The sequence below is a fragment of the Gobio gobio genome, assembly GCF_949357685.1.
Source record: "Gobio gobio genome assembly, chromosome: 7".
NCBI classification, from domain to species: Eukaryota; Metazoa; Chordata; class Actinopteri; order Cypriniformes; family Gobionidae; genus Gobio; species Gobio gobio.
In genome coordinates, this window is record NC_137103.1 from 19954466 (window position 1) to 19982462 (window position 27997).

At 37.5% G+C, this 27997-nt stretch overlaps 1 protein-coding gene across 2 annotated transcripts in view; it reads right to left on the reverse strand.

Annotated features, from left to right (window-relative positions):
* enox1 (ecto-NOX disulfide-thiol exchanger 1) overlaps nucleotides 1-27997 on the reverse strand; it is a 157821-nt gene that overhangs the window by 29603 nt on the left and 100221 nt on the right. For both annotated transcript variants that reach the window (XM_079821158.1, XM_079821157.1), the window contains 4 exons: nucleotides 21983-22150; nucleotides 20610-20816; nucleotides 15480-15713; nucleotides 2856-3068 (listed from right to left, as the gene is read on the reverse strand). In XM_079821158.1, coding sequence (XP_079677284.1) covers nucleotides 2856-3068; nucleotides 15480-15713; nucleotides 20610-20816; nucleotides 21983-22150 — 822 coding nt within the window. The remainder of the gene's footprint in view (nucleotides 1-2855; nucleotides 3069-15479; nucleotides 15714-20609; nucleotides 20817-21982; nucleotides 22151-27997) is intronic.

The following is a 27997-nucleotide window of genomic DNA, read 5'->3' on the forward strand; positions in this document are numbered from 1 at the left end:
GATGTTGGCCTACCTTTAAGTTAAGTTGAACATCTCCACATCTGCTATATGGTCAGAGTGCTTCTACTGAGACTGTACTTACCCAGGGCCCTTCTATGGGCTTTGGCTACAGTCACACTGACAAGGGCAGCTAGGTCTCAATGCTGTTTGAGCATACATCATATCTTCTAGTGTACGTGTGTATTGTATATCTGCAGTGAAGGGTTGTGAACTGTGTAAAGGAAAGACTGTGTGGCTCTGTTCCACTACTTGTGAGCTGCTTTCTTAGCTACATACTGTAGGCTACTGCCTTCTAAAAAGCATCCAAACCTCAAGCACTTGAGAGATTTAACACACAGGCCTAATTGATTTCACAATTGACTTCTGCTAAGCTAACAGAAACATAAAAATAATTTGTATCACACTGCATTATAGAATATTAGATTCTGATTGCTCAATTGTTGGATTCAGTGGTCAAATATATCCTAATATTCCTAGTTCTGTCATGACAACTCTGGGAATGTTTGGCATGTTAATGGGTATGATATGTTGATATGTTTGGTCTTGGCAAAATAGATCTGCTATGCTGCTGCTACACAACACACTGCTGTGAGCAAGAAAAGACATGCTGTTGCTGTACAATAGTTTTTAGACCTGTACAGATCTATACAGGTGGAGTTGGGGAAGGTGGAGGGTTTCTGAAAGTGGGCTGCACTGCTAAGGCAAATGCTAACCAAGTATTTGAAGGTTGAGCACGCAAGTTCATTGGCTACTGATACAGCAGGAACCAATCAGCTATGACCTATAGAGAATTATGTGATTGCAAACAGATTGAGTTAAGGACCTGTCAGCCTGTTCCATCAAGAGTTTCATGACAGAACTTTGTATTTGTCCATGGCAGTAATGTATATATATCTGACCGAAATCGCTGCTACTTTCATGTCTCCCATTTCACGTATGTCAGATTCACTCTCTTGTTTCATACAAATGCAACTGCCGTTATCTTGCGTCTTAGTTATCAGCTGTAGTGACCTCAGAGGACTTCAGTATTAATAGAACTGCAATATTGTTGCCATGCTAATGTTGTTGCTAGTTTGGTTGTTTTTTACATTGGACTATTGATTTCATAGCAGAAGCTTTAAAATAATATACAGGTAAAATTATAAAATAATTTCTAGGCAAATCAATAGTTCATGTCTTAATAGCTATTTATTTGGTGTTAGCAAAGTAATGAACAGGAGAATGTAGAAAACCCCTCAACTCAATGTTGCGTCCTGATCACATCATATATACATACACACATACATACATACATATATATATATATATATATATATATATATATATATATATATATATATATATATATATATATATATATATATATATATATATATATATATATATATATATATATATATATATATATATATATATATATATATATATATATATTTTGCAAGAGAATGCAAATGTTTTATGAGCGAACAAAGTTTCTTGGGGTAACACAATATTTTTGCGAGAAATTATGAGAGAATGCCAAGTTTTTCAGGGGAACGCTATAACCGCATTATTTTGTAAGAGAATGGAATTTTTCATCCATTCCCATTTTTTTTTAATCAACATGTGCCCTTAGGGGATCTGTAGACTGGCACACACAAATATACAATTTCTAATTAGACAGAATTAATAACAGTTCATTTTATCAACATACACTGCCTGGCCCAATAAAACTTGCTGTTTGGATAAAAAAAACAAAAAAACATTTATGCATCAATTTTTGGTCAAGATCTTGTACTGACAATGCAAGACTCGAGCACTCAATAAAGTCTCTTTCAGCACATCCCAAAGATTTTCAATGAGTTTAATGTCTGGACTCAGAGGTGCCAATTCATGTATGAAAATTCATGTATGAAGATTCTTCATGCTCCCTCCCAACCATTCGTTCACAATTCGAGCCTGACAAATCTTAGCATTGCCATCCTGGAATATGGCCATGGTGTGTCTTCCTACATGGTTGTTTAAGAGATGAAAAGCTACACACTTCATCAATTAGGGTTAGAAGAACTGTTGCCAAACATATAACATGCTAGAAACATCATAATCACTGCAATGATGATCCAATCATTGACTCTTATGTATCTGCATATTTAAATCCAAACAGCAACTTTTTTTATTTTGGCCAGGCAGTGTAGAATGAACTACAAGTATATTTATAACCTACATTTCTAATCGTTGTATTAAGGTGTGAAATTTCACTGACAAAAAAAGTCCATTGTCAATAGTGTAGTGATGCATGAAGCACAGCTCACATAAAGGTCACTTTCAAACCGAGCAGCCAACCTGGCAAACTTGTGTGACCAACTTGAACCACTTGAAACTCCCAATTGCACAGATTACTATTGAATTTACTTGATTCTCTCAAACTTGTACAGAGCAACGGTAAATGTGATGCAATTTAAAAAGGATTTTATCGCAGTGCATCATGGGATTTTATTATCCGTGAAGGATACTTGTGGTGGCTTTTATGGTGCCTACCTTTTGGATCAGCTCTGTGTAGGAAGCTCACCTATGATGCCTATGTAGGCAGCTCTCTAGGTTTTGGAACAGAGCCTGTGTCTTGCCTGTTCAAGTTAGGAGCAGTGTAGTGTATGTTGTAGTTGTATTAACAAATACACTCCTACTGGCAGTACAGCCATATTTATCAATATGAGTGTGAAACGTCCAAACAATCAGATCAGAGACTGAGCCCACTTAAGGACAGCTTTATCATCTCTCTCTCTGTACAAAGGATGTGCCGTTGTCATGGCAACACTAGATAAAAAATCTCAAGTAACCAGTTGGGATAGAAACAGTGAAGGCAGGAGGTATCTTACATTGTGTGAGGATGGCAAGCAGGGAATTCTTAAAGAGTTCTTTGGCCAGCTCCATCTCCTCCTCGTGCTGAGCTTTCTCGTTCATTAGGCGCCGCACGTGGCTGTTCGCCGACTGGATCATGGAGTAGAAATGATTTGCTGTGCGTCGGTTCACCTCGCCTCTGTCGACCCACGTGAACAGCACTGTCGATGCCTCGCTGAACTTGTTGTCATCTGGAGAAAAGAATGAGGAAAACTGTCAGAGGGGAAAACTGTCATTTTTACTTCAACTACTGATGACAGAGACTGCTGTTACACTTACTTTGTTGGCTTGACAAAGCTAGCATACAGTATAACTACATAAGGCTTACATACCCTTCACACTTCAAAATCTCTCAGTTTTCACATTATACGAGACTCACAATAACCTTCAAACTTTGAATCTCTTTTCAAACTGCTCAAGTATTCGAACGACAGTACACAAGTCTTATAACCTTCAGAAACCAGAAACTTTACTACAGATTTAGACAAGAATTGTTTTGACAGACTTTACTGTGTGAATACTATATAATTTATTTTATGAGCAAATTTTTTATGGTTTATATTCGGCACTGTTAATAAAGGGAGTAAATAAATGATTTAATAATATATAAATAAATAAATTAGGCTAAATAAATGTTAGCCTGCACCCCCGCTTTTGAAAAAATCCTAAGAAATGGCATAATCAGACTAAAACTCTTACAGTTAATGATTCCTTTGCACTAAAATCATAAGTATGGCGTCATTTGAAAGCAGACACTTGGCAGTTTACTGTCAATTCAAAATTATAATTATTTTCATAATCAAAAATAGCTATTTTGTAAAGTTATTAGAAATATATTTGTATGAAATATCTTTATGAAAATAAAATTGAAGTTGGCATTTTAGCAATCTAGAAGTGCACTACAGCTGAAGCCACATATCTGACCATGTTATATTTCAAATCTAAAGATGATAAGTCTAAAACTCTGAATTTTATTAAATGTTTTTCAAGATCATGTTGCCTCTGGCTTGGCGTGCTCAGTTGGGGGCACTACATTTTTCAACTAAACATCGAAATAAATCTAATTAATAAACTAAATTAACCATTTAAACTAAATTACTGATCTAATTATTGATCTAAAGCCCACACTGTCACTGTATGATAATTGAAATGAACTGATGACATCAGCGTTTTTTTCAGAATGGCTATACAGCTGAATAAAATTATGCTGCATTATTTTCCTGTTTAACACTGTAAAGCTGCTTTGAAACAATCTACATTGTTAAAAGCGCTATATAAATAAAGTTGACTTGACTTGACTTGATCATGTTATATGATTTTATTTTGAGATTTCTCTAAAATGTTAACTGATGTTTATTGCCATCTCTTCTGAGCTACCATTCAGTTTATTGTCTCTATTGTTTTGAGGTGCAAACTGCCCATTCAGTTTCAGTCTCCCCAGAACACTTTCACACCCCTCTGGCCAGGTTATGGCTTATTATCTTATTCTTTTGTCTTCATTGTAATCACTGACGACTATCTATTCAAACTGTTCTATTCAAACCTCATTTCTTTGATCAAACTTCTCACTTCACCTTCTAAAGTGCCTCAAATGCCGTTGTTGACAATAGAAACATTTTAGTTGGTTTTTCATTTCAGTCTATTCAAAATTATTAATAAAAAATAACGTATTTGCCCAGGTGGCAGGTGCATTGGCTAGTTAGCATAATACACAATCAAAATACAATAAAGATTAAAACCATGTTTTTTCTCCAAAATTACTTTATATCACAAGTGGGATGTTTTAAATAACCTCCTGTTGTCTCATTTGGCTTTAGATCAAAAAATCAGACAGAAAATATATCATTTTACAATATTCTGCATATTGATAAAAGCTATATCGAATAGCATTGCATTATAAATATAATCTATTATGAATACACCCAACATGGTATAAAGAACACAGACAAACCATAAATCGTCGCGATTGTGTGTTTATTATCTTCAAATGTCTCTATTTGCTTATTTAGCGATCTCAGAAAGTAAACTGAGGTTAGGGAGCGGGGCCACGCCTCAACCAATCACCTGACTTCTCAAAACCTTCTTATATCTGGCTACCCTTATGGTGTGTGCATACCAAAAGCAAATTTAATTATTTAAGCAAGTAGATTATATACAAAGTCAATGTAAAGATGGAAATAGATGCAAATTTGCGCCGGGCAATGCAGATGACACAATTTGGGTGACATGCAATATTCACCTCATGTGAAAATTCGCATGACACGATATCAAACTGGTCACCCCTCATCCTCAAGTCATCTGATGAGAATTTAAATAATCAAACTGGCCACCCCTCCTCCTCAAGTAGCGCTGGAAGCAGCTGTCATCCAGGCTCTGGATGGTGCTGTGAACCCAGACACGTCGGTGTTTGCTTTCCGGCGCATTTGGGACTTCCACAACAGGTACAGAGCAGCAATAGTACAGTATTTATCTCCAACATGGTTGATGACGGAAAAAATGGCAGGAAGAAATGTTGTTGTTGTTGTGTGTTAAGACACTCCTCATCTTGCAGTGTTTTTATTCGCGCGAGTGACACGAAAAGCAAGTAATCGAGTAACGAGATTTAGTGAGTAACAAGATTAAGTGAGTAACATGATGGGAATATTCGCTTCGCTTTTGGTGTGAACACACCATTACAGTACTATCAGTCTCGTTCTCTCGAACCCTCCCTTCCTATCCCTCTCTCATCCATTCAACCATCTTTACCATCCCCTCTTCTCTTCCCTCAACCATCTCCAGGTTGTATCGGGGGGTCCTAATTTCTCGGCCTACATTTAACTGAGATGATGCCCGTGCCACCAACACCAGACACCCAGATCTACCTGACTACCATCCCATTTTCATCCTTCATTTTCATCCCTAACTTTATTCAATAAATTATTCTCCAACATTCATTGTTGTGACATGGTCCTTGCTCATGAATAGGTGCTGTATTGAGAGTAAAAGAAAGGACAGGGAGAACGAAATTAGAACTCATATCCACACTAAACACTAAACCACGGCTCTAACTTTAGAGCCTCATTTAAAGACTCTTTCCCTGCATTGTCTTTTCCTATTGGACAAGAACATCATCTCATCAGTGTGTTCAGTCACGGCTCGTGAATCAGTAACTAACCCTGCATTTTTCCTGTCTAAACATGAAGTGTAATTCCAGTCTGAGCAGCTGAGACATGAGGCGTTCAGTGTGGCCTCTCCCAAGCTTCAGTAATCTGCTCCCTGTGGACCTGTGTGAAATACATTACTGAAATTGGAAGAATAATTGAATTTTGACTCAAAGTCAGTGCAGTAGGGCTGGCAGTAAATTCGATCCCTCCCTTAATGAGATCCTGTACACGGCAACAACATCATTCCCTGCATCTTTGCTCTTTTCACCAGACTGTTATTGCTTCATCTCACCACATAAAATACGATTTCTAGCCAATGAGGAGAATGACATCATGAGAGATGTATCAATTATACCAAACCTCTATTCCAGTTCTTTAAAATATGTCCTCAAATCGTTTAATTTGAAATGTGATATCTGTTTTAGTCCTTTTTTCAATTCAATAAATATTATTCCCATGTGCAGTTGGTAAGAGACCCAAGGGACTTGAGATCAAGAGCAGGTATGCTATTAAGGTGGCACTCAAACTTCCCAGTTAATTAAAGGAAATTGAATTCTCCCAACCCTCGGGCAAAAATGCCATCTGACGAGAATTAAAATAATTTCCACAGTCAAATGAGCCTGCTCTGCCAATCTCACGCCTAATGAGAGCCTGCATAAGAAATGCAACGTGAAATCTCCACACTCTCCTTCAAAATTCCCAGCATCCAGTCATCAGACCTCTAGGTAACTCAGACACTATGTAAGCCGCTATGCTACTGCCAATTCAGTCGGTTTCAGTTATGGTCGGGAAATTAGCTTTGTTTTAAACATTGCTCATATTAATTTTTCCATGAAAGCATAATGTGGCAATGAGCATTTACTTGCCAGAAAGCATTAACCAGGGGCTGTTTGAAGGAATAGCATTAAAGTCTTTCCAAATGCAAGAGACAGAAAGCAGCAATGGATAGAATAAGAGTCAATTTTTTTTAAAGAGCCGAAGAACGGCCAGATTTGAGGATGAGTGAAACAATACATTTATATTAAAAAGGGTTTTAATGTACAACTACACTCTCACTTAACTTTTCCACTTCCATCTTTTACAAACTCCTTTTCTTCTGTAACATCATGAACATTTTCACAATGTAATTTGCATTACATCTATCAAGACATTGTACTGTTTAAATGACATTAACATTTGTGGAATAAAATGACGAATCTTTTGTCTCGCTACAGCTAATTTCATAGCTAGCTATTCTATGTATCCACAATGAAATATTGTTTTCACACCTTTTACATAATTTGATTGAAAATGAATAATGAAAAAATAAATAATGTTTCTTATATTTATCATGTTTTATATCGCTTTAAAGGGATAGTTCACCCAAAAATGAAAATTCTGTCATCATTTACTCACCCTCAAGTTGTTCCAAACCTGTATGAGTTTCTTTGGTCTGCTGAACACAAAAGAAGATATTTTGAAGAATGTTTGTAACCAAGCAGATAGAGCAACCATTGACTACCATAGTAGGGGAAAAAATACTATGGTAGTCAATGGTTGCTCTATCTGCTTGGTTACAAACATTCTTCAAAATATCTTCTTTTGTGTTCAGCAGAACAAAGAAACTCATACAGGTTTGGAACAACTTGAGGGTGAGTAAATGATGACAGAATTTTCATTTTTGGGTGAACTATCCCTTTAACACCGTTTTCCCATTGATAAACAAACATTTATAATATTAATTAATGAACTGTATAATTGTTGTTTGTTGTGGAACGCTATAATTGAGGGACAGTCATCATGTGTGTAAAACTAATATAAATCGATTTCACACAATACATTTTATTTCATTGATTGATTAGTGAAATTATAGAATTATAGTTGTTTTCATAAAATTTAATAATTGCTATTTTATGTTGGATTTTCATAACGTGACAAGGGTAAACCAAAGGCATAGTCAAATGTTTTCAAGACAACGAATATATTAAAAAATGGTAACACTTTAGTATGAGGAACACATATTTATTATTAACTATGACTTTTGCCTCAGTAAACTCCTAATTACTGCTTATTAATAGTTTGTAAGGTAGTTGTTAAGTAGGTGTTGGGTAGGATTAAGGGATGTAGAATAAGGTCATGCAGAATAAGGCATTAGTATGTGCTTTATAAGTACTAATAAACAGCCAATATCCTAGTAATATGCATGCTAATAAGCAACTAGTTAATAGGGAGAATTGAACCATTAAAATAAAGTGTCAACTAAAAAATCTGCAAATGTAATAAAAATTTATCTTTGGGACACAAATGTGCCCAAAAACGTTCCCTAACACAAAGACCGAGGCCAATTTGCATGCTGTGGATACTTAAAAAGGCTGTAGTCAAAAATATGTGTGTAGAACTAATTAGCAGAATGGCTTGAGTTTAAACAAAGGTTTTGTTGAAGAGGCAATTAGATGTCAGGCATGAGCAAAACCGTGCCAGACACCAGAATATCGAAACCCCGTCTGAGATGTTTTGTCTGTTGCCTCGTGGGCTCAATAAACATGAGAACGTACAGACAGAGCTCTGGATGCGCCACGCAGGGAGAATGGGAAGTGCTTGACATGGGAAGTGCTGTGATTGCTGATGAGGTGGAGGCTGCAGTCAAGTCCCCATCATCGAAATGAAAGCAGTCTCTCCAGAGAGACAAGAGCTCAGAGAGGCATGGAAACCACCGCAGCCAGCATAACTCAACCATCACTACCTTCCTGGAGCCGCTAGCTGTAATCAAATCACAGCATGGGAAAACAGCTGTCAGCCAGGAGCCGGCTCTGAAATTAAAACGTGAAAGGTGACGTTACAAATATGTGTGAACGTCAAAGGGTGTGATGGATTGGCGAAACTCTGAGGTGTGGAAACACAGTATGTGGCAGCTTGAAAATAATCCTGTATATTGAAAATTTGACGTACCGTATGAGCTTTCAAACCTCTCAAGATTTACAAATAAATGTGGTTAAATATATTAAACCTTACACTAACTATTCCTGTCTGTCTGAAATTGATAGGAGATCTGCAAAAACATTTACAGCCAACATTATTGACGCAACTGGCCACTTAAGTCCACGCAAATTCGTAGGACAGATACTAAAATAACAAATTATATCTCTTTAATATCTCACTTTGTTTTTTTAGACAAAAATTGTATTAAAAGAAGAGCAAATAGATACTTCTGCTTAAGTCTCCAGCTTCTCAGAGTTTCCTGATATGTTCCAATAATTTTCACCCATATCTTCTCTCGAGTTTCACAAAATATATTTAAATAAAGCAATTATAATTAATTAAATTAATTAATTAATAAATTAAGCAAATGAAAACTATTTAGTCAACATTGGAAACCCTTTGGGTTCACAGAACCCTGGTACTGAGTAGTGTTGTCACGATACTGGAATTTCTAACTTTGATACGATACCTTGAAAAATATTGATATTCAATACCATTTCCGCTACCATGTGGAAAACTACCATACAGATAATGTATCATAATTTGGGTCATTTTGATGCAATATTGTATTTATTTGTTCTTTTGTTTGCAATTTGTTTATTGATTCTTATTTTATTAATGACTGTTTACTTGTATTTTTTTCAATAAAAAATTGCAAACAATACACAAATAAATACAATAGAATAAAGTGACAAATGAAATAAACATGGCTTTGAGTTTTTCAGGTGGGTCTAACTAGCCTGGTTAAAACCAGACCATTCTCAGTAGTACCTGAGTTATGGTCTGGCAAAGCTTCATAGACAAATAATTTCCAAAGGGGCGTCACCAACGGGCGTCGCTCAAATGCCTCTCGGCGCAATTGGATAGACCTCAAACCAATCAGAGCGATGAGGGAGATGACGTATGCAGAGCGACAGAGAAACACTAGCGTCTCTCAATATTCGTTCTTGTCTGTACTTGTGTTCTCAAATAGGAAATGTCCCCGGTTTCCATTTCAGAAATCTGGTCACCTTACCTAAACCACATATTAATGTTTAATATATTATTTTTAAAATGTAAACGAAAAGAGGCAGGGTGTTTTATACTTCGTTTTATTATAAATATATAAGATAATCAATGTAGGCCTAGCTACGCGTTGCCTGAACCACATTCGTGTGGCTATTATGTTTAAGAATTTTTTTTATTTTTATGAAATGAGGCAGTGGTGTTTTTTATGACATATTTCGTACGCGAACTTCTGACTTGCGTCCGTGACTTACCAAGTTTGACTCCGGAGAAGGAACTCCCGAGGACGGGAGGACACTAGTCTGCCTACAATGCTCTTGACAGTATCACTCTGTATATATTTGTATATGTAGTGCAGGCAATGCATGTTATCTTCAATGCATGTTTATAACAAAACAAAATATAAAAAAACCAGCCTCTTTTCGTTTACATTTAAAAAAACACACACATATATATGATTATCACTGTAATAAATTAAATATGACATAAAACACAACCCAGTCTCTTTTTGTTAAATGTCAGTTTATGTGTGATCATCAATAGCAATTATAAAAGTATAAGTAAAAGGTGTAAGAAGCTATACAATAAATAAAGCAATTCAGTCAAAGTCAGCGCTAGGAGACAACAACGGTAAAGTTTAATATCGTAAAAATATAAAGTTATGAAACTTCACTTTGCCCTCAGACAAAACGATCTGTCTGGGAACAAATTATAGATTAATGAGAGCAAAGATCAGCCGTTAGATCTACACAAGACGAGACGAATCATATCTTATGTTTAACCACTACTGAGACATCAGAGCCAGCGGCAGACGGCAGAAGGACTGGCCGAGGAAAGGCGCCTCTCGGCGGGCTCAATGAGCGATTGAGCGCCGCTGAACCACTGGAGCTCACAACTCCGAAAACGGCAGATAAAATTTTAAAAAAGGTGCTCTCTTTATAAATAAACCACAGATTTGAGCTTTAAACAACTACATTCTCGCCTGAAAAGGACTTTTGAAAAACTATTTTGTAAAACATTAACACTACCAGAGGGCTCTCGCTAAGACCCATTCGTTTTTATCCACCAAGGGCCAAGCTGGTATATCAGACTTTTGCCGAATCCAGTCGGTAAGACAGCGATTACATCTTTTGTAGATATGAAGGCTTCGAGTGTTGTTCTTTGCTCGGGTTTTAACGAAAAATAAAAGTTTAAATCGATTAAAACAGACGCGATAGCTGATTCGAACGAGTGATGCTCCACGGCGGCTAAATCTGCTTCAATGTCGCTGCGCTGTCGTCATCGTGTAAAGCCCGCCCCAACGTTTCTGATTGGTGCCGCGATTTCTAGGGATTAGAAATGGGTTTGAATGGGGTCTTTGCCAGACTACTTGCAGAGCAAATCTAAATTTGCCGGAAGTTGTCTGGGTTTTCCCAGGCTAGGGTCTAACAGTATTCAGGTAAAAATGACTGCAGAAATTAAAGCAACCAAATGTAAAATAATGCTGGATAGTTTTCATTGTAAAAAATTAAATACAGATTAATGCTTACAATAAAGTTACAAAAGTTATTTAGCCAAGAGCAGCAAGAGATTTTCTCTGTCTTCTGTAAAACTGCATTCTACCATCTTAAAAAATATATATCTAAATTACGCTACATGCTCTCAATGCAAAATGCTGAACAGTTAGTTCATGCGTTCATGACATCAAGGCTAGATTATTGTAATGCTCTGCTCACTTAATAAACAAACTCCAGCTGGTCCAAAACGCAGCAGCCCGAGTTCTTACTAGAACCAAGAAGTATGACCATATTAGCCCGGTTCTGTCAACACTGCACTGGCTGCCTATTAAACATTGCATACATTTTAAAATCTTGCTTATTACTTACAAAGCACTAAATGGTTTAGCTCACCAATACTTGAGCGAGCTCTTAACATATTATACTACATCACGTCTACTGCGGTCTCAAAAATCTGGCCAGTTGATAATACCGAGAATATCGAAATCAACTGCAGGCGGTCGATCCTTTTCCTATTTAGCACCTAAACTCTGGAACAGTCTTCCTAGCATTGTTTGGGAAGCAGACACACTCTGTCAGTTTAAATCTAGACTAAAAACACATCTCTTTACTATGGCATACACATAAAACACTTTTTTCAATTAAAGGATTGTTAGGCTGAGAGAGGTGGTGGTCCAGTGGTGGTGGTCCAGTGGGTTAAACCACTTAACTGATATGAAGAAGGTTGCTGGTTCGATCCCAGCGGTCACCACCAGTGTGTCCTTGAGCAAGGCACTTTACTCCACGTTGCTCCAGGGGGATTGTCCCTGTAATAAGTGCACTGTAAGTCGCTTTGGATAAAAGCGTCTGCCAAATGTGTAGAATACTAGGCTGCATTAACTAGGTCAGCCGGAACCGGGAACACTTCCCATAACACCTGATGTACTCGTTACATCATCAGAAGAATGGCATATCCGCTAATGTTAGTCTCTCTGTTTTATCCCGAGGTTTACTGCAGTCAGCCGGATCCGGGCCGTATCCAGATCAGATGGTGGACCTGCGCCGAGACATGACCAACGCATGACCCTGAAGTGTCTGCAGAGACCATGTCAATTAGACTCCCCCTGAAATTACCTCATCGACACGGCATCCTCAATAAACCGGCGTGATGACTCAGATTTTTCGAATTTTGCAATTTAATAATTGTTTAATCGACACATCATCCTCAACAAACCCGTCTCTGGCGTGTTGCCTCCGATCTTTTGAATATTCCGATCTAATATGACTTCTGACCTGTAAGGTTGCCAGAATAATAATCATACGCTGTTTGTTAATTGACCAGAGGAGAACTGGCACCCCGACTGAGTCTGGTTTCTCCCAAGGTTTATTTTTCTCCATTAGGTCACCTGATGGGGTTTTGGTTTCCTTGCCACTGTCGCCTTTGGCTTGGCTTGCTCAGTTGGGGACACTAAATTTTCAACTTAATATCCAAATAAATCTAATTAAGTAAACTAAATTAACCATATAAACTAAATTACTGATCTGCCCACATTGTCACTGTATGATAGTTGAAATGAGTTGATGACATCACCGTTTTCTCTGGATCAGCTGTACGGCTGAATAAAATTCTGTTGCATTATTTTCCTGTTTAACACTGTGAAGCTTTGCATTGTAAAAAGCGCTATATAAATAAAGTTGACTTGACTTGACTTTTGTTCTCAGATTAAAATGACTCACAGCAGCAGGTTTATTAGGCTCCTGTCACTTTAAGAGCTTATTACACAACATGCCTTTTCTCTCAACTATTTATGTTCCAAAACTGACTGTATTTACCTGAATACTCAGCAAGAGACTAAAAATGTTGACATACTTTTTTATGTATCTGACCGTTTAAGCACAATAAGCCACGAAAAATAAATTTGGTACCCGCAAGACCTGTGGGAATGACTAAAATGATGCGCAATACAAGCACTATTTAACCGGAGCGAATGAGATGAGCGAGTGCGTCTTTATATTTTGAAGAGTCTATACCGTGAACAACTTTAATATTCAACAATATGATTGATGAGACTGCACTGACACTATTGGTTGAGAACTGAACTGAGCTGGACGATGGCATCACTGTTTTTCTGCAGAACTGCTTTATAGATTAAATGATTTAAAGCCGTGTTTCCACCGCAGGAACTTTCCGAAACTAGGGACTTTGGAGTGGTACTCGCTGTGTTTCCAACACAGGGACCAGGGTTTAAATGAAGTTCCAGGTAAAAATTTCCCCCTCAAAAAGTCCCCCTCGGTAGTATTTTTTCAACGTTCAGGAACTTTCAGGGGTGGGACTTGGGCGCTGAACATGCTGATTGGTTGAGATCACGCAGCATTTTATTTCAACCACCATTAAAGTGTATTGCGGTGCGTGCAGTATGAGTTGTTTATACCAAGGTTCAGGCTTTATTAAGCTTATATGCGGAGGACGAATTCCAGCAGAAACTGGAAAGTTGCGCCAAGTTCTACATCAATGGACTAATTTGCCTAACATTCACAGTACTTTAGGCCGCGATGGAAATGCAACAGGTCTGGGGGAAAAAATGTCCTGGGACAAAATGTTCTGGGTAATTTCAGTGGAAACACAGCTTAAGTTATTTTACATAATATTAAAAAATAATTGATGATCTTTACAACAGATCTGAATCAACACTGAACTGACTTCAGAGCTTCACTTTGAGAGCCGCTATACAGCCGAAATGAACTCTGTCTGCACCATTGAATCAATTTCCTGTTATCACTATAAAGCTGCTTTGAAGCAATATGTATTGTATAAAGTGCTATATAAATAAAGGTGACTTGACTACAAATACTTTCGAAATCCAGTGTTTAGTTGAGCATGATAGATGCTAATTGTCACAGTTGTAAACACAACAGCTTTCTTTTTCCATGAGGGGGTTTGGTGTCAAGAACGGCTTTATGTGTGGATGGACTGTTAAAGAACGAAACGCACGCACGTCTCTCGGAAATCCTGAAGAATTGAACCAATCAGATGACGACTTGCATGGGAGGGGCATAGGGTAGGGAAATAAAACTTACCTAAACAAACCATAGAAGAGGAAAAAATATGTCACAAATTATATTTCATTTGTTTCTCAGAATAAACCGAAAAAATTTAAATGGTGAAATATTCTAACCCTACAAATTTTAAAAATCTGCTGCTGATGCAACTGGACACTTATGACCATGCAAAGCCATGGAAGTGGAAAACAACATATTATGTGCACAACAATGAGCGAATGGGATACTTCTGCTTCTCAGAGTTTTCTCCTGAGAAAATATCCCAATAATTCTCACATGTCTCCTAATCTAAACTGCTCTCCACCACTCCATACTTTTATGGCATGTCAACAATTTTAGGAAACATCTGAGACAAAGTTGATCCTACAATGAGACTCCAGTGAAACTGCACTAGGTCTCCAGTGCTATGATAAAGCACACTATCATAAACTCTTGCACAGTATCCTATTTCTAGATTAGAATCAATCAACTATCAAATCAATTCTAAGCACATTTAAGCACCGTAAATGCAAATGAAAACGATTTAGTCAACCTTGGAAACCCTTTGGCTTTACACAAGTTTGGTACTGAGTATTCACTTCATTGGCAATCATTGGTCCCATTGAAGCTGATGAATGGAACTAGCTGATCATATAAACACACCAGTCGCACAGAATAAACAACAGCTGGGGCTTACGCTTACAGCTGACGACTGTAAGCGTAAGAGATTCAAAACTATGTAGCCACTCATTAATGTCTGTCACATCATCAGAGAGTAGTCGTGGACAGCTGCGAAATGTCTGAAGGAAAGCAGACCTGGTTGTGTAGGTCATCTTACCACATTTTGCCTTTATTAGAAGCATAAAAGTCCTGCCTTGAAGCTTTTCCAAAGAACCCAAATTTCTCTCGGCACTACATTAAGGATGACAAATCTTTAAAGGGTAGATGAGATCATGGCACCACAGTCTGTGGGAAAGCTTACCTTTCAGTTTCTCAGCCAAAAGAGCTGCCTCGTGCTCAGAGTAGTGCATTATGGGAGGAGGTGATGGAGGTCTCATGCGTTCCTCATGGATTTTCCGTCGGTGCCGCTCCTCTCGTGCCAGCAATCTTTGTTTGCACTCCCACTCATACAAGTCATCTCTCGCCTGAGCAAAATCTACATGTATGCGGCCCGAATCCTTTTTATCAGTGCTGGAGCCAATGCGCATCCGATAACCTAGAACAACAAACATTGTTCAGCAAACACAGCTATCATACATATGGAACATGGAGCGCATTTACATGCAACATTCAATATTAATCGTCAATTCAAATGATAATTATATGCATATATTAAATGAATTTGAGTTATATAGATTAATAATCCATATTAGAGATGCAGCGATTCTAAATTTCTCCGCTAATACCTGTTAGCTGATAGCCGTTTATTCAGAATGATATCTGCTGCAAGTTTGATTTATCTTAAGAGGGAAAAAAAACTATAAAACACTATAATATTAGAGGTTACAATAAACAACAGAGGTATTATATTCAACAGCTATATAGTTTCAGATATACAGTAATAATGACTAAAATGTTCGTTGCAAAAACTAAACCAAAGTTGCACATAAGGTAGTTTTCATAAGTACTTATCTTTGTGGCAAATGTATTTAAACATACATGTATAATCAACAGTAAATAAGCTCATCTCTATTTTTTATAGCTTACCAACAAACTCTGAACATTGAATAACCTTCCTGAGGTAATTGCTGCGCTATGTGTTCACAAGCTGTTTTATTGCCATCTTTCTGCAGTTAAAACAGATAAAGTGATTACAAAAGACATAATACAGACGTTAAGCCTAGAAATCTAGACGCACCCTAGAGGCAGCAAATGTAATTTGCAGCCAGGGTCGTCTAGCAACTCTCCGTTGGCTTGCGAGCTTGAAAAACCAAACTCTAGTCAGGCCAATCACAACGTGTATAGTGGGCTCAACATAATGATGGTAGAGTTGCGACGGTTCCGCATTCATTTCCTGCTACTTCCCTGCTAACAAAGAACGGCACTGAAGTCATTCTTAAAAAAGAAAGATGTGTTCTGAGTTTTGCCGACCGGATACGGCAAAAGTTTAATCTATCAACTAGCTCCGCTGCTGGGAAAACGCATGGGACTCAGCCACAACTGGCTTGTGATTGTTGTCTCACCACTTATAGCACTCTGGGGTGCGTTTCCCAAAAGCATTGTTCGCCAACTATGGTCGCAAGTTCTGTCGTTATCAGAATAGTTCAACGAGTCAGTGTTTCCCGAAACCATAGTTCCAACGAACGTTCGCAAACAGCTTCGCAAAGGAATGACAGTAGTTAGAAGCATAGTTTCTTGTTTGCATAACATTTGGACTTAAAAAATCTGTATCTTGAGCAAAATAAGCAAGCTGACATTCAGTACAATCTATATATTTTATTTAGAATACATTAAAATGTCATTTACGTCTTTTAGTTTGTCAAGAGATTTAAGGCACTGTTTTTTAAGAGTGCGCATTCTCTAGTATGTAGTCACAGGGTGTTTTGGTGTTGGTTCATGTTCATGTTTCATGTTTTCAGTTTTGCTGCATTCCACTCCAGTTATACAGGGAGTGCAGAATTATTAGGCACGTTGATTTTCTGATCATATTTTTTTTCCAGGCACATTTGACCAATTCCAAACCACAGTAATCCTAATAACTACTATTGATTTAGTATTTAATAATGTATAAGTGATATATAATTGTTCATGAAGGCTTGAAATGAAAAACACCTTATATTCAGGTGTGCAGAATTATTAGGCATGTTTTCTTTTACAGATAAATTGAGCCAAAAAAGAGATTTAACTTCATTTTTAGTCCATCTCTGCAAAACGGACTTCAGGATGGACTAAAATGAACTCCCAAAACGTACTGCCAGATTCTGGAAGATGAATTCTTCAAACAGTGGTACTAGAGGATGAGGAGCTGGTCCTTCAAGAGTCACTCTCAACCTATCTGTCCATAAAGCCTATAAAAAAACCTTCATGTATTTTACAACACTTCAGCTTGTGATTCTTATCTAGTGGGGGTAATTTTTTAGGATTCTTTACCTAACTGAAGTCTCTGAGATCCTGACACCTTGCACTTCTGGAGACTCCAGTTAGGTTGCAGCTTTGGAAAATGGTGGCGCTGGAGACTAAAGGGTTCCTGATGGTTTCACCCTTAATTCTTCACCTTAATTCTTAATTCTTTTGCGGTTAACAGGTGTCTTTTCTTCACCACCTGTTTTTGTCAGATCCTGCTGACCCAACGAGCATTTCACTGTCCAATGGTCACGCCTTAACTGCAATGTCTAGTATTGCATTAGTATTGCATCCTTCTCATGGGCATTTAATACTTTTTGACTTTTCAGTCTGAGTTAAATCTCTTTTTTGGCTCAATTTATCTGTAAAAGAAAACATGCCTAATAATTCTGCACACCTGAATATAAGGTGTTTTTCATTTCCAGCCTTCATGAACAATTATATATCACTTATACATTATTAAATACTAAATCAATAGTAGTTATTAGGATTACTGTGGTTTGGAATTGATCAAATGTGCCTGGAAAAAAAATATGATCAGAAAATCAACGTGCCTAATAATTCTGCACTCCCTGTAGACACGCACTTGCGAACTTCCCTAAGCACTTCCCCTCGGGGGAATCCCCGCCGCTATTTTAAAGTGTGTTCAACTTCGTGAAGTGGACAAGGGAAGTTCATATGGACAGACCCTTGATTTTGACCGAGGGAGCGAGTATACTTCAGATGTACACTTCAGGCAGCTTCATATACCACAATGCAACACGTTTGTGACGTCACCGCATATCGCGTTTAATTTACCCCACCACAAACAACTCTATGATATTTGTAATATTTTTAAAAACATTTAAAACAACCCAAATACACCCATATACATATGTAATGTTGCATTAAACAATTTCATAAAGGAAAAAAATAAATAATAAATCAACTCCATAGTGGATTCGAAGTGATCAAGGGCTTAGGATGTTCCAGTTCAGTCCATTGCAAATGTTCCTCCAGTAGTAGGCACTCATGCAACGTAAGCAATGACGCACATCCGAGTGAACGAGACGGAGGGAAGTTAACGAGTGAAGAGCATAATAAAAATGAACTGGAACGCAGCATGAGTCATGTTTTGTCTTGTCATGCACTTCCTGGTCTTGTCAGTTGATTCCCATGCCCTCACGTGATCTTGTCGTGTTCTGTCATTGGTTCATTGTTTAATCAGTGTTCCCAGGTGTCCCTTGTCTTGTCATTAGTCTCAGTGTATTTAGCCCTCATGTTTGCCATGTGTCCTTGTTTGTTATTGATATTATAACCCACTTGTTGGTGAGTCTTTGTCATAGCCAAGTCTTTGTTTCTGTTTAAGTTAAGTCTTTGTTTTATGGTTTTGATTTATGTTTTGTTCTAAATTATAAATAAAACTTCACATGGGTTCTGAAGCTTGACTCCAGTGGACTTATGTTACATACGTAAGGACGAGCCAATGATTGAATCTGGAAATAAAGCAAAATAACTGAGAATTAGTCCTCAGGTGCCATGTCCACAATTTATAGCAAAAAATCTAGCATAAATTCGATCTCCAAATAATTAATTTAAAGCAGTTATTACTCCACCACCTGCGTGACATCATTAACCAATGTGGTTGAACGACAGATTTGCGACAATACGGTTTTGGGAAACAGTCATGACTAGCTAGTTGATTTCTTCAACGATGCAACGTACTATGGTAGTTAAGCAGTGAGTTACGTCGTTGTACGGGAAACGCACCCCTGGTTGGTTGTAGCGCTATCCTATTACGTGCAGAGGGAACCATTTATCCCGCCCCTCGGATTGAGCCCTGCCAATGCTGTGTTCCCAGACCCAACATCTTGATGTGGCTTGTCAGGCTAACAGATTTTGGTAAGATGTACTGTATCTTTTAACATGCCTCCTGATATTCAAGCATGTTTTTTGAGATAAAACTTGCACAAAGTTATATTAAGTTATATTATATTAAAAGTTATTATTAAGCTAGAAGAAAAGACTCATTTGACCTGAGGTGCTACAGTGATCTGTCACATTTAAGGGCGTCAAAAAGCCATGTATATGTATGTATGTATATAAAATGGACAGAATTTGAAAGATGACACGTTGTTTCTTCAGAAGTAACAAAGAACAAAGCTCTTTGCAATTATTGGATGGGAGACGCGCAACAAATTATGTTTGGTGTAGGGAAAAAACGCAAACCTGGCAAGTTCTGGCTTGAACTATACAGGTCATTCATGGGGTCAAATAGTTTACAAATTATTATTGTCGCATTAACTTGATCTTAATTCAACACAACAGAGATGTTCTTCACACACAGTATGAATTGCAGTCTGACATGTTTTTCCGCAGCCTTTTGATTTAAAGGATATAATCGGCCCTGATCATCGGCTGTTTTTAAACAAAACCGATTATTGGCAGATCCATCGGTGCATCTCTAATCCATATAACATAAATATAATAAATAATTAGCAGCAAAAGCCAGGCAATTTGTCTATAGACTTTTATCAGTTTGAACTGCTTTAATTTGGAACGAGGGATATATATGTTACTTTGCTCACAGCTGATTGGTCCAGTTTTGGTTTGTATGGAAGCTTGATTCTGCCACAGAATAAAACATTTTGAAAGATAATTGCAACTTTGTATCTCAAAATTGCGCATTTACATCTCGCATATCTGACTTTATAACTTGCAATTGCGACTGTATATCATGCAATTCTGAGATGTAAACTCGCAATTACCTTTTAAATTTTTATTCTGGGGCGGAAACATGCTTCCAAAGGTTTGCAATCTCTAACCCAAAATAAAACCTGCACCAGAGCAGGTCAGCCCTGTTACCATGGCGATGAACACCTTCTTAAGCTGCTCAAACTAATCTCAAACTCAAGCCATAGCAACTGAAACCAGCTTCATGCAACATGCCCCAGAGAAGTAGAAAAACAAAACAAACTTTTACATCTATTAAAAAAAACACATACACACCAGAGAGAGAAACAAAACTAAAGATTTACATGTTGGCTATAAATAGAAAACAAAGACACACCGGAGAGGTAAAGGGCTTTGTCCACCATGAACTCCTCAATAAAACGAATGTGGCAGAAGTTTTTCTTGCTCTTGCGGATGGCGATAATCTCTCCACACTGGTCAAACACTTCTTTGATGATTTCTTCAGTTGCATTCTCTGGAAGCCCACCAACAAACACCGTCTTGCACCCTGGAGGTCTCTCTCTCGTAGAAGGAGGAGGAAGATCTGCAGAATCCAGACAAATGTCTTACTGCACTCAGATTGCGTGACCAAGTGAGTAATTGTTTTCACATTAACTACACTGTAAAAAAAAAAGTTGGTGACTTCAAGAAGATATTTTGAAGAATGTTTGTAACCAAGCAGATAGGCAACCATTGACGAGCATAGTATTTTCTATTTTTCCCTACTATGGTAGTCAATGGTTGCTCTCTCTGCTTTGTTACAAACATTATTCAAAATATCTTCTTTTGTGTTCGGCAGAACAAAGAAACTCATACAGGTTTGGAACAACTTGAGGGTGAGTAAATGATGATTTTTGAGTGAACCATGGGTGAACCATCCCTTTAAATCTTAAAGTACAATCTACTTGGACAAACAATTGCATTAAACTGACTAGTTTAGTTGAATATTGCTTAACTTATTTCGATGAGTTAAAGCAATGTAAAAACATATGTTGTTCTGTCAACAACAAGCTAAAAATTTGGGATTTAAAATGGAATTTAAACCTGGAAATGAACCGATTTTAAGACTTTGAAAAAATGAAAACATTTGAACAATTGAAATCCCAAATACATAAATACATGGACATGGAATATTTTTTGGAGCCGCCAAAACTATTTTACTGTTAATATATTAGTCTAGCTTTTGTAAAATTGCATCTGCAAATCACCAAACATGAAGATGGTCAATTGTGGTGGGGTATTGCATATCAGATATTATCACCATTTATTCAAATTACATTAATGAATTATCGTTAGTTTACTTCCATTAACAAAAAAAAAGTCGTTTTATAAAGAATATGAATTTAACTAATTGGAGTCTGTGTGGGTAAAGTCAATTATGCTTTAGGTTTCATTTAGATCTATAGTATTTAGGACACAAGCTCTACAGATTTAACATTTCGTCTTTCTCTGATTTTCCACATTGGAGGATTTAATAAACGCGGTCCTGTGGTTGCTGTGATTTTAATAACCGTAAAATGTTTGGCATAAAGTTACAGGTCTTTCAGTGGAACATTTTACCCCACTGTTACAGGTCATTCAAAATGGCACAGACTGTACTTTATATATTTACCATGACATCAGTAGAAGTAAATAAGGGTTGGCTACGTTCATCTGTGCGCCTGCTTTTATGATGAAACCTCTAATAATTGTGCTGTGGTAAGCTCTTACTGGGGTTCTGCGGGAACAGTGTGCAGCTCTTGCAGTGGATGATTTCCTTAATGACAGGAAGTTCTGCTGCCACAGGATGGGGTGGGACCAGACTGATGCCAGCCATCATGGGGTTGATTGGGGTGAGGATTCCTAGGTTGGGGTCAAACCCCTGTATACAGATTGAGTCTGGAGAGGGAAACAGAAAGAAGGTCTAAATGCAGTCATCGATTGAAAAAAAAAAAAAAATTCCAAAGAAATAAGAGCAAAGCTGGTGAAAGATTTCACAGAGATGAGAAAAGTCCAGGTCACTGCTCTCTTGCTCGACACAGATGACAAAACCCAGAAAATCTACTAAAGATTAGTTTCTTCTTCAATGAGCTTTCATCACACTAAGCTGCACAGGATCTGAGACTGGAACGCATTTGGATTTATGCAGTACACTGTGTTGCACTGTAAACCATGACAGAAGTCCTATACCCGCATGCTGACTTGATACTGTATATATGTTTGATGATGCACTATATGATCAAATAAACTTGTTCAGTGTCAAAAATTACTGCTCTAACTGAAACCATGAATGATAATCAATCAAAAATGTTTTTTTTTATTTTATTTACTATATTCCATTATTGCTATTTTACCTTCCATTGGAGATACTAATTTTGAATAATACAATCATATAATTACACATTTTGATTTGTTGCAGTTTATTTAAAGGAACACAACGACTTTCGGGGATTTTAGCTTATTCACCATATCCCCCCGAGTTAGATAAGTCCATACATACCATTCTCATCTCCATGCGTGCATTAACTCTGTCTGACGCACCCACCGCTAGCCTAGCTTAGCACAAAGACTGGAGGTAAATGACTCCAGCTAGCCTACTGCTCAATAAGTGACAAAATAACACCATCATTTTCCTATTTACATGTTGTGATGTGTATAGTTGCATCGTGTACTAAGACCGACGGAAAATGAAAAGTAGCAATTTTCTAGACCGATATGGCTAGGAACTATATTCTCATTCCTGCGTAGTAATCCTGGAACTTTGCTGCTGTACCATGGGTGCAGAGGCGCAATGATATTACACAGCTCCTGAAAATAGTCCCCAGCACGCAGGTTGTCAACTCTGTGCCGGTTGTCATGTTGGTTATGTTGACGGAAGTAAGCTTATTTTCAGGCGCTGTGTGTTTCATAGCGCCGCTGCACCCACCCAAAAAAATGCCAAGTTGGGTTGAAAATGGACTAACCCAGCAATTGGGTTGTTTTAACCCAGTGAATGGGTTGTTTTAACCCAGCAATTGGGTTGTTTTAACCCAGTGAATGGGTTGTTTTAACCCAGTGAATGGGTTGTTTTAATCCAGTGGTTGGGTTAAATGTTTGCTTAAAACAACCCAATCGCTGGGTTAAAACAACCCAATTGCTTTTTTTAGAGTGCATGGTACGGCACAAAGTTCCTTGATCATTATGCAGGAATGAGAGTACAGTTCTTAGACGCACGCACGGAGATGAGAATGGTATGTATGGACTTTTCTAACTCTGGGGGATACGGTGAATAAGCTAAAGTCCCAAAAAGTCAGCGTGTTCCTTTAAAAAGAGAGAGAGAGATGTGAGTCTAGTTAACATATAACAGGGTTCAGAAGTCTGAAGCTGACAATTTGGGATTCAAAATGGAATTTAAACCTGGAAAAAAAAACTGATTTTAGGACTTTGAAAAAATGTAAACATTTGAACAATTTAAATAAACGTCTTCCCAAATACATAAATACATGGACATGGAATATTTTTAGAGCCAAAATTATTTTATAGTTAATTTATTCATATAGAGTAATACAATCATATAATTACACATTTTGATTTGTTGCAGTTTATTTAAAAAGAGAGAGACAAGTGAGGTGCATTGGGATAAAACTGAAGTATCTAGACAAAAACATGCTTGAGCGAAAGTTAAACAAGTTCCACATTTAATGGTATTTACACATTCCAAGGTAACTTGACTGATGAACCCAAGAAGCAGAAAAGGTTTTCCCATTAAAGTAACTATTGAAAGCAGCCTGTTTAATAACAATTTTCTCCTTGTCCTGACCATGTTGAAGGTTCTAGGACACAGCTGAAGATAATTATAAACCTCTGAATGTTAAAGTTGAAATTCAGCAACAGCCGTTGAGTGATCACTCACTCACTCTGGTCAGGTTCATCAATCATCAATGATGGTTAAAATGATATGCATTCATTAAAACAACCGCTTCAGATCAAAGACTTGGTTTTGACTGATGATTTCAGTTGAGTAAAATGATTTGATTGGCTTGTTAACTCTGTATGGATGACATATAATAATTCTTGACATATATTTTTTAAAGGATTAAAATGTTAAATGTTTGCTTGACAATCTAATTAAATAAATATAAAAGTATTTACATTCAGTAGTACTTCAGTAAAGTACCATATACCCCTAATGTCTGCTTACTGCTATTAAATAGATAGTTCATCAATTACTCACCACCATATTGTTCCAAACCGGTATGAATTTCTTTCTTCTGCTGAACACAAAAGAAGATATTTTGAAGAATGTTGGTAACCAAACAGTTGATGGGCCCCCATTAACTTCCATAGTATGTAGGGGGAATAGTATCTATGGAAGTCAATGGGGACCATCAACTGTTTGGTTACCGACATTCTTCAAAATATCTTGTTTTCATACCGGTTTGAAACAAAATGAGGGTGACATAATGAGAGAATTATCATTTGTGGGTAAACTATCCCTTTAAAGTTCTCTTTATAAGCCAAGAATAGTCTTAACACGCAAAAGTGCTGAGAGCTTGAGTTAAAACAGAAACAATCTTGAGGTTGCAAGCTACTTTCTCACTGTATGTATCTAGAAGATTTGAGAGTTCCTGCTACTACATTTTTATAACTGTAAAAAAAAAAAGTACAACATTCTGTTTTATCAGTCGTTATGTAATTTTGGCCTCTTAACTAATAAGGTCATATTCAGTCATTATAATTACTGTGTGAGTCAACCACTTAAACAAGCACTCAGTAATTTGTTCTCATTAAAACGGTTTGACATACAGATTAATGAATAGTACTGCGTTTACAATATGTTTAAAATCTTCCCTCACATGAGATGAAGACTTATTAGTGGCCTATAAAAGCTTTTTGTTTTTTGGTGTGTTGAGATCACATGGCCAGCCCAATACTACTTGTTTTATTAGACTACTTTGATAGACTACTACTAGACACTTTTGTTTCACAACTAAATTAATGACAACCGACTGGACTTAGTATATCAATAACTGAAACTTTTTGCATCTTAGCTGCTAAACCACTACAGAAAAATACTTTAAGTTCAGTACAGATACAGTAAACACGTTGAATCTAATGAATATGCACAAGAGGAAAGCATCATCACAAATCTCTTTTCAGATTCACACTTCAGCATAAGCCCAGTAAATGTTAATCCCCAATTTAGCTGAGACTGGTGGTAGAAATGCAAAGGCTATGGGGTTGATTCCCAGGAAAAGTTGCTGCCATTTGTGAATAAATGCACACATTACACCACTGTTTCACTTCCAAAAAAGATGCAAAAATACATGTATATTTCTACTGCATTTGAGCCCAATACCAGAGATGAAGACTAAGTAAAATAATTGATTATTTACTCAACTCATAAACTCAACTGCTCTTAAAACATTATAGCTTTTTCCCTCTTTGGCAGTTTAATGTAGAAAAACCAACCCAGAGGATAATAATAATGGGTTTTAGATAAATTCTAAATTAATGCATTACAATTTAACTAACCCCATTAGATTTTAGTCAACTAAAATCTAGTTTGGTCGACTAAAACTAATACAACAAATCATTGAATTCAGCTGTTCCAATCACTACCATGGCCACAGTAAAAAAAATCAAGCACCTAGGCATGCAGACGCTTCTACAAACATTTGAGAAAGAATGGGTCGCTCTCAGGAGCTCAGTGAATTCTTTGTGGTACCGTGATAGGTTGCCACCTGTGCAATAAGTCCATTCGTGAAATTTCCTCACTACTTAATATTCAACAGTCAACTGTTAGTGGTATTATAACAAAGTGGAAGCAATTGGGAACAACAACTCAGCCACGAAGTGGTAGTCCATGTAAAATCACAGAGCGGGGTCTTAGCACATGCTAAGGCGCACAGTGTGCAGAAGTCGCCAACTTTCAATAGCTACAGACCTCCAAACTTTGTGTGGCCTTCAGATTAGCTCAAGAACAGCGCGTAGAGGGCTTCATGGAATGGGTTTCCATGGCTGAGCAGCTGCATCCCAGCCCTATATTACCAAGTGCAATGCAAATGGGATGCAGTGGTGTAAAGCACGCCGCCACTGGACTCTAGAGCAGTGGAGACGTGTTCTCTGGAGTGACGAATCACGCTTTCCTGTCTGGCAATCTGATGGACGAGTCTGGGTTTGGTGGTTGCCAGGAGAACGGTACTTGCCTGACTGCATTGCGTAAAGTGTAATGTTTGGTGGAGGGGAGATTATGGTGTGGGGGTTATTTTTCAGGGGTTGGGCTTGGCCCCTTAGTTCCAGTGAAAGGAACACTTAATGCTTCAGCATACCGAGACATTTTGGACAATTTCATGCTCCCTACTTTGTGGGAACAGTTTGGGAATGGCCCCTTTCTGTTCCAACATGACTGCGCACAAAGCAAGGTCCATAAAGACATGGATGAGCAAGTTTGGTGTGGAGGAACTTGAATGGCCTGCACAAAGTCCTGACCTCAACCCAAGAACACCTTTAGGATGAATTAGAGCGGAGACTGCGAGCCAGGTCTTCTCATCCAACATCAGTGCCTGACCTCACGAATGCGCTTCTAGAAGAATGGTCAAAAATTACCATAAACACACTCCTTAACCATGTGAAGCTGCAAAGGGTGGGCCAACTCCATATTAAACCCTATGGATTAAGAATGGGATGTCATTAAAGTTCATATGCATGTTAAGGCAGGCATCCCAAAACTTTTGGCAATATAGTGTAACTCAAACTAAATGGCATTTTAGTCAAAAGACTATGACTAAAACTGAATAAAAAAATTCTGTCAAAATTAACACTGCTTCTAAGTCTTTGAGTTCTTTTCTCGTGATGTTTCCCCGTACTCATACCGGTGCACTTCACATTGCAAGTGCAACACTGTACCAGATGAGCTACTGAGTTTACTATATTAGAAAAGACACATCTGGAGGAGATTAAGCAATGTCAAATGTCAAAATGTATTTCAAATGGAAAAAGTGTTTTGAGCTCATAATAGTGTTGTGCAAGGAAATGTGCAAAAGTCTTTAATAATCTGCCCCTGTAATCATAATTTGTGTGAAAAGGAATAAAAGTTATTGGTGTTTTACAGCTACTATCTGAGATGGAAACTGCTGTGAATTGTATGTATATGTATTTATAGTGTGTTGCAGAAATCTAGGTAGAGGCACATTTTTCCAATGGGCCTGGGTTGCAAAAAAGAAAAAGAAAAAGAAAAGACAAAAACAATTTTTTTGTGTGTGTAATTTGCAGCTTGTTTAAATTTTAATTATGACTAGTTTGTAGCTTGGCAAAGAATACGTTTAAACATAGCTTTACCATCACTGCTCACCAAAACATTATTCAGTTACTGAGAGCTCAGTATTTATTAGAGTGTAGTAATATTTCAACCTTAATCAGGACAATCCTGCTTACTTTGTCCTGTAGTGACACATTGCAATGGAGAACACTAAATCTCACACAAGAGATGCTTGAACTGAAGAAAATCTTAAATCCCTTGCTGGGGAAAGAGATGATGAAAATTACGATCCATAAATCTCATAGCGGCTGCAATCATGTGAAACGCATCAGGAGATCCATGCAAAACTTAAATCAAAATGTAAACAGGTAAATTACACACACGCCTTCGCATTTATCGTTTCTTAATGTTGTTTTTCTTCAGTCAGAATGATTCAAGAGCTACTCAATCCTTTGGCTCACAGCTCTTGTTTCTTTTCCAAAAACCTGCTTCACGTTTTATTTGTC